Here is a 14,802-nt window from a genome sequence, read left to right as displayed (position 1 = left end):
AAATGGCACCTACCTAGGTCCATTCCTCTAGTGGTGCCAGGAGACGGACAGCAGCGTAAGCCGCACAAAGCTCCTACCTGCGTTCGCTCCACTAGTGTGCGAGGACACGAACCACTAGATATGGCACCTGCCTAGGTCCGCTCTTCTAGTGGTGCAAAAGAGATGAACAGCAGCATAAGCCGCACAAAGCTCCTACCTCTGTTCGCTCCCCTAGTGTGCGAGGATACGAACAACTGCCAGACGCAGTATAAGGAACGTTACCCTAGCGGCAACGTCCACCTACGAGTAGAATCACAAGGCCCAGCCGGACCATGTGCCTCAGGCACCTGCCTATGTCCGCTCCACTAAGAGGTAAGGATACGGACTCCAGCCGAAGCTGTAAGGTATAAGAACGCTACCCTGCCGGTAGCGCTCACCTAACATAGACAGAGAGATGCCTAGAGGGACGTGCACAGGGCGTCTACCCTCATGCATGAACCAAGAGGACTGAGCGCCGGGCGGCGTGCGTCAGGGTCTTATATAGACTTTGTGCCTCATCCAAGATGGAGGACACCAGAGCCAATCCGCTGCCAGAACGACAGGAATGACGTCACGCTGGCCTATCACCGAGCAAAGCATCACAAGCACATGACCAGCGACCAATCGGCATAGAAGCTGTCAGAGACATGTGACCACGTGTCACAAGCATATGACCAGCGGCCAATCAGCTTAGAAGGTGTCAGAGACATGTGACCTCGTGTCAGCGATGATGTCACCCGCACATGTGCAATGGCTCCAAGATAGGACTTAGTCTCCAGCGCTTGCACATGTGCAGTAGCAAGAAATCCGAAGATAGTCTCCAGAGCCACAGCAACCGTAACGCGCCACCTGTGGGTTGCGGTAATATGAGTACCGCCGCTGCTGTAGGGAGTACCGGGGGATGGAGTGAAGCAGCCTGATGTTAGTCCCTCTACAGGTAGGGATGGCCCCGGGCTCGGGGGGATATTGGTGGTGATTAGTTGTGAGCGCAGGGTGCAGGGGGAGCGAGGTACTCACTGTGGGTAGTCGTGGTGCAAGATGAGGATTATAAGGTAGACACATACACTGCAGATAAACAAAATTCTCTGTATGTCACAGTTGCTACAGGGGAGCCCCGTCCAGGTGTCAGCTTCCACCGGTGTCCCTTGATGGTCCCGGAGCCCACCTCCATGCACAATTTTAATGTCTATCTGTGGCCCCTCAGCTTGAAGCGGTTAGGGCCCCGCTACCCTTGTAAAGTGTAGCTGTGCTCTTAGGAGGTGGCACTTGGGACTTCATTGGGCTGCTTTTGCCTGGAAAACCCTGTCCCCCGCCTTGTGCTGATTCCCCCAATCTCTGAGCTCTGTATAAAGGTCCCTGAAGGTTTCCTTTCTCTGCAGGTTAATTGCCAAGACGTTGAATTGGCTCCTGACCTAGGGTCCTGTACTCCGTCGTGCTCGGTACCGGTCAGTTTCTTTTGGGTTAGATGGTGCCGACTGTCCTCCTAGACTATGCCCGTCACACCCTTTCCAATGTCACTGCCACCGGTCCCCGACTCCTTTGGTCCCGGACCACCGTCTGCGACCCAACCACGGTTTAGCTCCCCGGGAGCTCGCTCTCCCCAGCCTCTCTCTCCTCGAGGGCTCTTACTCCTCTCTCCACTGAACTGAAACTCAAACTGACTCACTTCTCTCCCACCAGTCTGCCTGACCCCTAGGTGGGTGGCCCTATTCCAGCTAGACCAACCCACTGGTGTGTCTGTTGATTAGGATTTGTGATGCTGTTGGTAGTTTATTGGTTTCTTTAGACCCTGGAACCATGGGAGGGTAGGCCCTGCACCCTGGGTAAGGATGCAGTACCCTGTGGCACCCTGATTTACTCAGGGGCGCCACACATCCTCCCTGTTATTTCTGGCATGGTGACCAAGTTGTTGGTGAACTGTTGTATGCATTTGGTGTGCTGTGGAAATATCCTTTTTGTTTGTTTGTTTCCTCCCTGTACTTTATTTCTTCCTGAGCATGTATTGTCACTTCCCTTGTGTGTGATTGCAGTGAGTTTGAGGTTTGGTTTTCCCCTGTCTGTCAGTATTTGTGGGATTCTTTACACTGATCACAGCCCTACCCAAGGGGTGGGGTGAGGGGGTGTTAGACCAGGCTACTCAGGAGTTAAGGCCACTTTGTCAGTCCACCATCGAGATTACCCCTAGAATAAGGGGCAGTTCGTCCGAAGGTGAAGGGGTTAAGCACAAGGGCAATACTGATAATCAGCAGCTGGGTGGAAGGTGAGCTCCTGCTGGGTCCTAAAGGGGAGAGCTGAAAAGCCACCTATACCAATAAATACTAACAGCAGGAACAATAGAAAGTCAGGGAGCATTTTGCACAACCAAACGCTGTGACCTTCTATTTCCAGGAATCTCCCGTGACACTATGATGCCATGATAGATCTGTCCCTTCACTGACCGCTCTATGTTTTGGCACGCTCGGGTACCCTGATCATAAATGTGGGACACATGGAGATTAGTAGTAGTCTCCACCAATGAGAGCAGTTGGCGCAATTGTTTAAACAGTGATCTCCTCCCCAAACACACAACTCCCTGTGTGGTCACTAATGCATTGTGGGAACAGTGATGGAATCAGGGACGCTATTGGCTCAGAGGAGGGATCGGGGATGGTCTTCTGGGATGTGACAATAGTAAATATACAGACGTGTCCCTTCTTTTTGCTGATCTGATATCATTTTGACTATGTTTGTAGAGGGCGATATAAGTGACATTATATCTAGTGATGCTCTTTGTGTATATATGTTTTTAGCTGTGATTTTAGTTGTATTTGGCCTTGTGATGACAATGGAGGCCGGATCTGTGGGACTGAGGGCAGCGACCTACAATCACACCTCTATATAAAGCACTGTTTGCGGTGCTATAGTTATGTATACCTGTTATTAGCTTGAGAAAGGCCCTGTGTTGGCCCAAACGTTGTGTATTTTACATATTTATTTTTCTAAACAAGAGAAGGAATGTTGATGTCTTGGATTCTCTGATATCTGCTTGAAGTTTGCAGCTAATGGAGCGCGGTGCCAAGTAGCACGCACAGCAGAGTGGTGCATGGGATACACGATGACTGCAATATATGCAGAGAATAAAACCTTTGATGGGAATGCTTATTTAGGTCTTACAGACGCCCCAAAAGGCAACCTCAGACAGACGGGGGTGAAGGTGTGGCGCCCCTGACCTGGTCAGGCACCACTGAGTACTGCACCCATGCTGGGGACAGTACAATACAGGTAATCCAGAAGGCTGACCGGGGTGTGGAACACAGGCGCATAGTGATCAGGTCTCACACATGTACCCATGAGAGGACCCCTGGGGGTCCCAGGAGGGGGCAAAGCCTATACCTCCACTGGAATAGTGGCAGGGGGTCAAAAGCCTCCATCTCCTCTCAAGGGGTGTGGTGGAGAGTCTGGTTGCTAGGTGGCGTAGGCAAGAACAGGAGAGGAGGAGCAGTGAGTCAGTTAGAGCAGAGAACTCCATAGGGCTCAGTGAGGAGCAGACCTGTGGGGCTGTTGCTGTCTAACAGCGCCCGCGCAGTGGCTACTGACGGGGGAGAACGGTCAACTAGGAGTGCTACCTGAAAGCCAGCTTCAGCTAGAGAGAAAGCACGGAGTGGGAAGTAAGGAGACTGCTAGAGAGCACCAGGCCCAACCGGGCGGCAGATCCCGAAGCGAAGATAGATCCAGCTTTCTTCTGCTAAACCTGCCGGTGTGGGGCTCTCAAAGCCCACACCACAACACCACAAAAGCCGCAGCCACGTAACCGCAGTGAGGGCCCATAGGTCACAGGAGGCAAGCAGCTGGAGTGGCCTGGTCCGGGGAACAAGCAAACGGCAAACAAAAGGGGGAGAGAGGCTGCAGCATCTTCCCTGGGTGACCCCCATAGGGACTCAAAGTCGGGGTCACCCCAAACCACCAAGGGCTAAGGAAGGCGAGTCAGTAGTCACCCTCATAAAGTCAGCCTGAAGGATACCTGGTTCCCATCTGGTTCATCCCAGCTACGCCCGGGCTACTCACCCTGCCATCAAATGTGGGTAAAGCCCTTGAAAGACAGTTCTGCCTGTGTGAGTCATTCTGCGACTTGTGGTTCTACAAACCTACATCGGGCCCTGGGGCTTGCCTCACTCTCAGGAGGCTATTCCAACTAACTGCACATACCATCAGCCCCAGGCGACCCTCAACCTGCAGTGGCGGTCCCTACTGGCCGCAATACTGAGAGTGGCGTCACGACAAGAAGAAGATCTCCTACCTGTGACCAGATCCAGCTACGTGGAGTCCCTGAAGGTAATGCACCGACACACATCACTGGTGGGGCTTCACAAAGGCACCTATCTAGCAGATCCCAGTGGATCCCCGGCCTTCACACCCCTGCTATACATGTCAGATGTGTGAGTACACTGCTTGATGTAAAAAAAATTCTCACTAATTTTTATTATTAGCAAAGAATGGTCAAACGAAGTCGCATCAGTATCAGTAGAGACCATGGCTAAAAGAGCGCCCTTCCCTTGGGCTTTACTTGTAAAATGTTGACAGCAGAGACCAAGTCCAGAAACTGTCTCTTTATGCAGCAGTTAAATCACTTGTGTGTGAATACATCTGACTGCAAAAAGTCCAGGAAATGTCATATCCATGGGTGAGAGCAGAGATAGAGCCTGGAATCTGCCTCTTTATGCAGCAAATAATAATATAATAATAATGATGATAATAATAATATTTATTCATTTAAATAATGCCAATAATTACCTATCAGTATGTCTTTGGTGTGGGAGGAAACCGGAGTACCCGGAGGAAACCCACGCAAACACGGGGAGAACACACAAACTCTTTGCAGATGCTGTCCTTGGTGGGATTTGAACCCAGGAGCCCAGCGCTGCAAGACTGCAGTGCTAACCACTGAGCCACCACAAGACTGCAGTGCTAATCACTGAGCCACCACAAGACTGCAGTGCTAACCACTGAGCCACCGTGCCGCCCAGTCACTTGTTAGTGAATAAGTCTGACTGTGGAAAGTCTTGTAAATGGCATATCAATGGGTGAGATCAGAGACCGAGCCCGGAATCTGCCTCATTATGCAGCAGGTAAGCCACTTGTCTGTGAACACTTCTGACTGCGGAAAGTCCAGTAAAAGTCATATCCATGGGTGAGAGCAGAGACAAAACCATAAACAGAATCGATAGACAAAATCGTAGTCAGGGAAATAGCCGGGGTCGGAGTCAAGAGGGGTTAGAGAATGGAGTCAGGGCTACAGGACAAAAAGTACAGCATTGATAGTGGATGTGCTGTACTTCAGGTGTCCTGTCCTCTAAGTGACTTTAGAGAAACAGTCACAACACACAAATGCGCGAGCAGCCCTGGCTAATCCACGTCGGCAGGATGATAAGATCCGGCGGAAGATGGAACCTAAGAGAAAGAAATATAAAGTAAGTGATGGGACTCCATATTACATGATACTACTGTGCAGTCACTGTGGCCGAACAGCCGAGGAATCTTCTCCATACAGAGGTGCGGTATCATTGTCAGCCATCACACATGTGACAATCCCATCACTGACGGATGACATCTGCCCCACATGGAGTCTTCTCACTGACCGACATCACACAACATGGAAGAGGTCCTCACACTTACCTCGTCTCTTTTTGCCCCGTTCTCCATTTTCTGGTTTTGATTCTTCCCTCAGATTTATTGCTGATTTTTCTTTCTCCTGAGCTGGAAATTCTAATAAAGTAAAATAACAGATTGAGTATATATTCATATAGGATCCGCTCTGTATATATTCTTATAGGATCTGCTCTGTATATATTCATATAGGATCTGCTCTGTATATATTCTTATAGAATCTGCTCTGTATATATTCTTATAGGATCTGCTCTGTATATATTCTTATAGGATCTGCTCTGTATATATTCTTATAGGATCTGCTTTGTATATATTCTTACAGGCTCTGCTCTGTATATATTCTTATAGGATCCGCTCTGTATATATTCTTATAGGATCTGCTCTGTATATATTCTTATAGGATCTGCTCTGTATATATTCTTATAGGATCTGCTCTGTATATATTCTTATAGGATCTGCTCTGTATATATTCATATAGGATCTGCTCTGTATATATTCTTATAGAATCTGCTCTGTATATATTCTTATAGGATCTGCTCTGTATATATTCTTATAGGATCTGCTCTGTATATATTCTTATAGGATCTGCTTTGTATATATTCTTACAGGCTCTGCTCTGTATATATTCTTATAGGATCCGCTCTGTATATATTCTTATAGGATCTGCTCTGTATATATTCTTATAGGATCTGCTCTGTATATATTCTTATAGGATCTGCTCTGTATATATTCTTATAGGATCTGCTCTGTATATATTCTTATAGGATCTGCTTTGTATATATTCTTATAGGATCTGCTCTGTATATATTCTTATAGGATCTGCTCTGTATATATTCTTATAGGATCTGCTCTGTATATATTCTTATAGGATCTGCTCTTTATATATTCTTATAGGATCTGCTCTGTATATATTCTTATAGGATCTGCTTTGTATATATTCTTATATGATCTGCTCTGTATATATTCTTATAGGATCTGCTCTGTATATATTCTTATAGGATCCGCTCTGTATCTTCCCTGTCATCAATCATACATGTGACAATCCCACCACTGACAGATGACATCTGCTCCACATGGAGTCTTCTCACTGACGTCACACAACATGGAGGTGGTCCTCACACTTACCTTCACTCTGATTGTCCTGTTCTTCATTCTGTGATTTTGGTTCTCCACTCAGATGAATTGCAGATTTTGCTTCTTCCTGAGCTGGAGATTCTGATCAGAAAGGAAAAAAACACATTGAGTATATATTCTTATAGGATCCGCTCTGTATCTTCCTTGTCAGCCATCACACATGTGACAATCCCACCACTGACAGATGACATCTGCCCCACGTGAATTCTTCTCGCTGACATCACACAACATGGAGGTGGTCCTCACACTTACCTTCACTCTTTTTGTCCTGTTCGTTATTTTCTGAATCCAGTTCTTCATTCAGAATTATTGCAGATGTTTCTTCTTCCAGAACTGGAAATTCTGATCAGAAAGTAAAATAACACATTTAGTTTATGTTCTTATAGGATCTGCTCTATTTCTTCTCTGTATATTGAAGAATTTTTGGCCTAACGAAGGCCAAAAAGCCAAAACGTGCGTTGGGATTTAGCACCAGCAGGAGGAGATGCCACTAGCTATTGTATGCACTTGTTTGTTTGTTTATTGACACTGTCCTTTATACTATTGTATTCTTTAATGAGCTGCACACTATTTCTATCTGGTGTCTCATTCTCACTGAAGTTAGATTGACTCACACATATGATTTATATATTTAACCTTCTAGTGCTATATGAGCTTTGTTTAGTAACAGCTTCTATGTGGCTGCATTCCTTATCTCTTCCCCTGCTGTGTTGTGCTGCTGCGTTTCTTTCAATTTATCTCTTTATTGCACTTTTTATTTTAATTAATCCAAATAAAAAATGTATATTTTTTTTCTGGCTATATGCCCTGGTTTTTCATTAGGGCTTCCCTGTATCTAGTAGAATTATTCTCATCCTTTCCCCTATAGTTCTGCTTATTAGTGAGGCAGAATAAGTCCTATATACTGTATATAGCCTCATCTCAGGGGCATTAGACGTATCACTAATATGGAGCAGTAAGTGCCCTGTGTGCCGCCATGCGGTGCATCCCTAATGAGCGATATTCTACTATAGAGGACAATGTATGACGACATAGCTTAATAGATGCCACAATGTATCACACAAAATCCATAATAAAACTACAAATTAGGGAAAAAAAGGTACAACATGGGCGATATGGCGACATATTTGAGATCATGAAACTTGGATAACATATGAGGCCCATTACAGAAAAACCTGTGGAATTATCTGAACCTTGAAGTGAACAATCACATTTTTGGTGCTGTAGACGTGTACATACCTGAGAATGGGAAGGAGGATATCCCGCTGCTGACAGCATCGTCTCCATCAGATACCGGAGGAGATTCTTTCTGCCTGTTTGGTGGAAGAAAAACGTGTAAATCACAAACCAAAGCATTATAAAAGGGGTCGTCTGACCAGAATAACACCTGACTACAAGACATAGGAAAGTCATAGTGGGGAACGTCTCCTGCTCAATACTACCTCATATTGAGCATAATGGAAAACCACTACTAAGAACGGCCGCCATGTAATACTACTTCTCACCTGCAGTGGGGGTAACGCTAAAAATGCAGGACTGGCTGCAAATATTTATTTTAGGGGCCTATATAGCGCCATTATTTTGCACAACACTTTACAGACATCATCACTGACCCCATTGGGGCTCACAATCCAATGTCCCTATCAGTATCTCTTTTAAGTGTGCAAGGAACCCCACAAAAGGAAGAATCCTTGCAGACATTGTCTTTTGAACCCGAGACCCAGTGCTGCAAGGCTACAGTGTTTACCACAGAGCCGCCATGCTGCCCCATTTACGAGTTTCTAGCTATCCCCAATGGTTTCTGAAGCCATAACCACAATGACCGCTAATCATGGGGTGGTTGATGCTGCTCTTAATATTATGTTATTCATGTCCTATGTTTGGTGTTGGGTACATACAGTATATCAGCTGGAGATCCCAGTAATGACCCCATCATCTACTCACATTTCTGAGGATTTTGTGTTGGACTCTTGAGAATTCTCTGGAGGCGACTTGGGATCCTCTTTGCTCATCGTCCTGATAACGCTGGTGCAGAGCTAAATAGGGATAAACGAAAACTCTAAAATACCCTTTTCTTATATTTTTCTCACATGTTTTATGTATTGATCTCATACTTACTTTAGAAAGCCTTTCAGAAGATGATGTGAAGTTTTGGAACTCAAGGTTCTCATTGTCCTCTCTTCTCTTGTCCTTATCCTCTGAGCCCATAGGTTGGTATATATCAGAGTCATCTACAAGACATAAGTAATGAAATGTTAGTAGAAGTTCTCAGCATGACCCTTGGTCACAGATAGTCACCATGTTATCATTAGTATTATTAGGAAGTGAGAGTCACACATTAGTGAAGACCATCAGCCACTTAGTCTGGATGATGTCTCCATCTACTTACTGTCAGAGAGGCAGCTGAACACATCTGACAAACGCTGAGGAACGTACTCCGGCTCCTGACTTAGAAGGTTCTCAAAGTCTAAGTCTTCGAGGAATGGCTGACACTTGATCTCATCTGCTCCTCCTGGAAAAAAAAGATCAAAAGTGATGTGGACATTGTCAGAGACTGCTCCATATCTGGAGAGAGATCGGAACTATTGACATTGGCTTAGCATGAAGGAAACCTACTGAGAGTCATAGTAAGGATAGACAGGTAAAATATATCTTTGTACCATGTTAGCCAGTAGATAGAAAAAAATTGTATAAAAAGAACATAGAAAAAACTGAGAGAACTTTCCATTTATAAGGACAATGGACAAGATAAAGATTCTCAGCTCACATCAGGACTACAAGATCCTAGGTACCTTCAGCTGCACCACAACTAATGGGGTGTACTTAATTATATGTACCAAATGTCCAACTGGGGTTCTGTATGTAGAGGAGACAGGACAAAAGCTCAGAAGAAGGAGGAATTATCTTCGCCACACAATTAAATAAAAAGGATAGATCTACCTGTGGCCACACATTTTTGTAACCCTGATCACAGCATCATGGACATGAAATTGCTGGTATTGAAAGGAAACTTCAAATTCCAGAGAGATAAAAGAGTCTGGGAATACAAACTTATGATGGCCACATTCAGAGCAGGAATGAATGTGTCACATGGATTTATGTCTTTTTATACCAATTATGGAACGTGCCTCCTCAGAGCATCTGGGGTCATCAGAACTCTGGACCAGACTTCAATCAATAAAAGACAATAAAGCTTTCACACTTCTTATCTATGAACTGCTCCAATGTTTACTGCCACAACTGTTTGTCCCCTTCTCATACTGATCATTCTGCTTCACGTCACTTGTCTTATTTACTGCTTTACTCTATGTCCTGTTGGATATAAATCTCTGACTCTTCAGATTTTGATAAATTGTCTCTTCAGGGAGGAAGAAGACGAACTCTCGTGCCACCTATTGGAGGTAGCAATCCTAGAAGTCAAAGTGACCCTTCAACGAGTCTTTTCATGACTTAGGGATACTTTGCACGCTGCGACATCGCTACTGCGATATCGTCGGGGTCAAATCGAAAGTGACGCACATCCGGCGCCGGTAACGACGTCGCAACGTGTAAAGCCTAGATGCGCCGATAAACAATCGCAAAAGCAGCGAAAATTGGTGATCTGTGTAGCGTCGGTCATTTTCATAATGTTGCACCAATAGGAGATACGATGTTGTTCCTCGTTCCTGCGGCAGCACACATCTCTGTCTGTGAAGCCGCAGGAGCGAGGAACATCTCCTTACCTGCCTCCACCGGCTATGCGGAAGGAAGGAGGTGGGCTGGTTGTTTACGTCCCGCACATCTCCGCCCCTCCGCTTCTATTGGCCGCCTGCCGTGTGACGTCGCTGTGACGCCGCACGACCTGCCCCCTTAGGAAGGAGGCGGGTCGCCGACCAGAGCGACGTCATAGGGCAGGTAAGTGCGTGTGAAGCTGCCGTAGCGATAATGTTCGCTACGGCAGCTATCACAAGATATCGCATGTGCGACGGGGGCGGGTACTATCGCGCTCGGCATCGCTAGCCGATGCTAGCGATGTCACAGCGTGCAAAGTACCCCTTAATATTTATGACAGATCGGAACCTCAATTTACAGACACAGTGTTTCGGGATGGTTTTCCCTCATCAGTGCAAAGTATGAGATCTGATCTGGTTGTATGAGAGGCTAAGACATAGTCTAAAGGGGAAGCTATTCTCCTTACGGATACTGACACACCATTCCAGCATGCCAGTGAGGAAACTTTTAAGCCACAATTCTCCTCTTGGAAATATTCAAATTGTCTCTTCAGGGAGGAAGAAGACGAACTCTGGTGCCACCTATTGGAGGTAGTAATCCTAGAAGTCAAAGTGACCTCCCAACGAGTCTTGTCGACAACACTTAGACGAGTCATACGACAAGACTCTTTGGAGGGTCAGTTTGACTTCTAGGATTGCTACATTCAACAGGTGGCACCAGAGTTTGTCTTCTTCCTCCCTAAAGAGACCATTTGAATATTTCCCAGAGAAGCATTGCGGCTTAAAAGTCTCCTCACTGACATGGTGGAAAAGTGTATATGTCTCCGTTAGGAGAATAGCTTCCCCTTTAGACTTCAGATTTTGTGTTATACCTTGCCTGATGAAGACATCTGTGGAGTCTCGAAAGCTGTGATTTGCTTCCATCTTTTCAGTTAGCCATTAAAAGGTATCAGCCACTGAGGACTATCAGTTTTTTTAAAGAATGTTTTTAGAAATGGACAAGCAAAAGAAGATCTGATCCTCGTGATGATGATTGGTGTAATGTACTGGAGGTGGATTCACGGGACCGTGCTCCGGACTCCCCCAGCGAGGCAACCAGGAGCTAACCCCTATACAGGGACTGTCCGGTCACCCCACCAGAGGGCCTAGATGCACGGTAGCCGATACACTAAGGGTACGGGGTCTGAGTCCTTCAAAAATGTGCACAGGGAAAGTCTATTAGTTCACAGGGAACTGTAGACAGGACGGATGTCCGGAACCAGGTTCAGGTGCTGAGAAGGAACAGCCGACGGGGTCCAGATCCAGCGAGAACAGCAGACTGAGGTTACCAGGTGGAATCGGGGACCGGTGACGGAATCAGGCTGAGGGAAGATGGTGGGATCCACATCAGACAGTCACTGGGACACTTCCTGGAGGATCAGCAATCTGGACCAGGTCAGGACGGGAGACGGGCTCTACGGAAGAGACAGTGTTATACAGGAGACAAGGAACAGAGAGACCTGAACACCTAGCTATGGAAACACGTTGATCAGGCACCGCCCATAAGTAACAGGAAGTCTTTTATACCCTGCACTTGCAATCAGCCACATCCTGTTCCAGGGATGCTGGCCCTATAAGACCAGGTGACTGAGCGAGCCCACGCCCTAACGCGCATGCGTGAAGCCCGGGAGTCAGAGGCAAGCACAGAAGGCCGGGGACAGGGCGCAGAGGAACCGGGGACACAGAGACCGGATCAGTGGTACGGAGCGGTGCCGGGACACAGAGACCGGTTCAGTGGGTACGGAGTGGTGCCGGGACACAGAGACCGGATCAGTGGGTACGGAGCGGTGCCGGGACACAGAGACCGGATCAGTGGGTACGGAGTGTTCCGGGACACCGGAACCGTGACAATTGGTATGTCCTGGGTGTGATGAGTAAATGTTAATACTGTTATATACATTACCTGTCCCAAGTCTTTGCACAGGATTTCTTCTCAGCAGCTTAGTGATGAGGTTCCGAGCATCAAGGGGAAGAGCAGGAAAAAATGTAAAACAAATGTCACCTATTGTATAGAAAATGACAAAAAATAAACGTTATTGAACTGTATTATACAGTACAGCTGCACAATTATAAACCAAGTAACTAAACAACCCAAGTAATGAGTGGATTACTCTACTTACCTCTGACGATCTTTCTATAAAGCTCATATTTGTCCTTATCATGAAACGGTACATTTCCTACGAGGAATTCGTATAGGATGATCCCCATTGACCACCAGTCAACAGGTCTTCCGAAGCCTTTCGACAGGATGACCTCAGGGATGTGTCCTGCAGATGTTATCAGGAGGCTGTGAAAGAAAAGATGGTTTTAGCCATGCAAGCCATGTAATAATATGTGATAACCCCCCTATATTATACTACAGCGGTCACTTACTTGTCCGGTTTCAGGTCTCTATGCACCACACCATAGCTGTGCAGATATTCCACAGCAAGCATGGCCTCCGCAAAGTACAAGCGGGCCAAGGAGATAGGTAAAACTTTCATGGTTGTTAGAAGCTTCCGACAGTCTCCACCTATAGAAGAAAGGAAATATGGCCGGTGAGGGACGATACAGCAGATCACACATGGTGTATAATGAGAAGAGAGCGGAGACATTGGGGCAGGATAGAGAAGGTGATGAGATGTAAGCAGACATGGGCTGAATGTAATACAATGTACACGTCCTACCTTCTACATACTCCATAACCATACACAGATGAGATTTGGTTGGAAAGGAGCAAAGCATGGAGACCACAAAGGGACAATCAGCGAATGTTAAGATGTCCCTCTCCAGGAAAGCTTGTTGCATCTTTGATGGAGTATTACGCTCCTTTTTGTCCAGTTTCTTCATGGCAAAGATCTTTTTGGAGTCTTTATGGCACACTAAGTTGACCGCACTGGAGAGAAGGAAAATGCATGGTTTATAGAACTCGTCATATGATCTTCTGTACTAGGGGTTTATACTAGAAGTCCAGTCTCATTAAACATTCATATAATAACACTGTATGAAAGGTCACCTATGGGATGTCAGTGCCACGTCTGCCACGTCCTCATCCATGTCCTCAAAAATTCAGATTCACTAGTAGCTAATTGAATTTGTTACAATTGAACAGTGACAATTAGACGTGGACAGTGATGTGGACTCGTCACTTGTCTATGGTCACACTGGATGGCAGAGCACAGACGCATAAGAACTGTCATAGGGACCTGAGAAATGTGCATAATCCCAAAGGGAAACTCACCCGAATGCTCCCTTGCCGATCAGTATGGACATGTCATAATCGCTCTTACTCGGCGTTCTCGCTCGGGTTGCGATCACGTTCTATAAAAGAATTAGAAATTATTTTAAAATACTGAATCTTCAGGAAAAAAGCTCCAGACGCAGAAACGTCTCCGTCTATTTTATGTCCCAGCTGATTCTACTGATCCGATGTAGAGGAGGATACAAGCCGGACGCTCGGCAGACACCAATGTAATGGGGGATCCTCCATACACCGGGATCACTGTACAGCGCGGGATAATATGGGAGATCACACCAGGGGGAACGGACTATAAATGCTGTTATCTGCTTAGAATAGAGATATCCCATGGGTATATGGGGGATATTAGAGGAGTCATTCACACCCCGGGGTCTGATAATATACAGACAGATCCCTCTATGATACTTACACTGGCAGATTCATGGATCTCCGGGATCTCACAGATTCCACTATCTGGAGTCGACAGCTCAGTTTTTTCTAAAATAGGGATGAAATAATAAAGAAATAAAATCAGATGATATTAATCTTAGATACAGTCATATGAAAAAGTTTGGGCACCCCTATTAATGTTAACCTTTTTTCTTTATAACAATTTGGGTTTTTGCAGCAGCTATTTCAGTTTCATATATCTAATAACTGATGGACTGAGTAATATTTCTGGATTGAAATCAGGTTTATTGTACTAACAGAAAATGTGCAATCCGCATTTAAACAAAATTTGACAGGTGCATAAGTATGGGCCCCCTTATCAATTTCTTGATTTGAACCCTCCTAACTACTTTTTACTGACTTACTAAAGCACTAAATTGGTTTTGTCACCTCATTGAGCTTTGAACTTCATAGGAAGGTGTATCCAATCATGAGAAAAGGTATTTAAGGTGGACACTTGCAAGTTGTTCTCCTATTTGAATCTCCTATGAAGAGTGGCATCATGGGCTCCTCAAAACAACTCTCAAATTATCTGAAAACAAAGATTATTCAACATAGTTGTTCAGGGGAAGGATACAAAAAGTTGTCTCA

At 45.7% G+C, this 14,802-nt stretch overlaps 1 protein-coding gene and 1 long non-coding RNA gene across 2 annotated transcripts; both read right to left on the bottom strand.

Annotated features, from left to right (window-relative positions):
* Window positions 1-5,021: 5,021 nt before the first annotated feature.
* LOC142255890 (uncharacterized) lies at window positions 5,022-11,429 on the bottom strand. The gene is made up of 9 exons (XM_075327336.1): window positions 11,378-11,429; window positions 9,185-9,307; window positions 8,914-9,026; window positions 8,740-8,831; window positions 8,035-8,108; window positions 7,048-7,137; window positions 6,787-6,876; window positions 5,671-5,760; window positions 5,022-5,445 (listed from the first exon to the last, which is right to left on the bottom strand). Exons 1-9 carry the CDS (start codon window positions 11,427-11,429, stop codon window positions 5,348-5,350), a joined length of 822 nt encoding a protein of 273 aa, XP_075183451.1. The 3' UTR covers window positions 5,022-5,347.
* Window positions 11,430-13,352: 1,923 nt separating this feature from the next.
* Window positions 13,353-14,252, bottom strand: LOC142256403 (uncharacterized). The gene is made up of 3 exons (XR_012727522.1): window positions 14,192-14,252; window positions 13,765-13,844; window positions 13,353-13,419 (listed from the first exon to the last, which is right to left on the bottom strand). It is a non-coding gene; the product is annotated as an uncharacterized LOC142256403 (long non-coding RNA).
* Window positions 14,253-14,802: the final 550 nt, after the last annotated feature.

Source organism: Anomaloglossus baeobatrachus, chromosome 11 (genome assembly GCF_048569485.1).
Source record: "Anomaloglossus baeobatrachus isolate aAnoBae1 chromosome 11, aAnoBae1.hap1, whole genome shotgun sequence".
Taxonomy (NCBI): Eukaryota; Metazoa; Chordata; class Amphibia; order Anura; family Aromobatidae; genus Anomaloglossus; species Anomaloglossus baeobatrachus.
This window is presented reverse-complemented; position numbering and strand designations above follow the sequence as displayed.

Excerpts from the sequence above, each read along its gene's own strand:
- LOC142255890 (XM_075327336.1), bottom strand. The coding sequence starts at position 11,429 with ATGGAAGCAAATCACAGCTTTCGAGACTCCACAGATGTCTTCATCAGG. Across the intron at positions 9,027-9,184 it reads GTTCAGCTGCCTCTCTGACA|ATGACTCTGATATATACCAA; the intron begins GTAAGTAGATGG and ends TATGTCTTGTAG. Across the intron at positions 6,877-7,047 it reads ACAGGACAAAAAGAGTGAAG|AATCTCCAGCTCAGGAAGAA; the intron begins GTAAGTGTGAGG and ends CTTTCTGATCAG.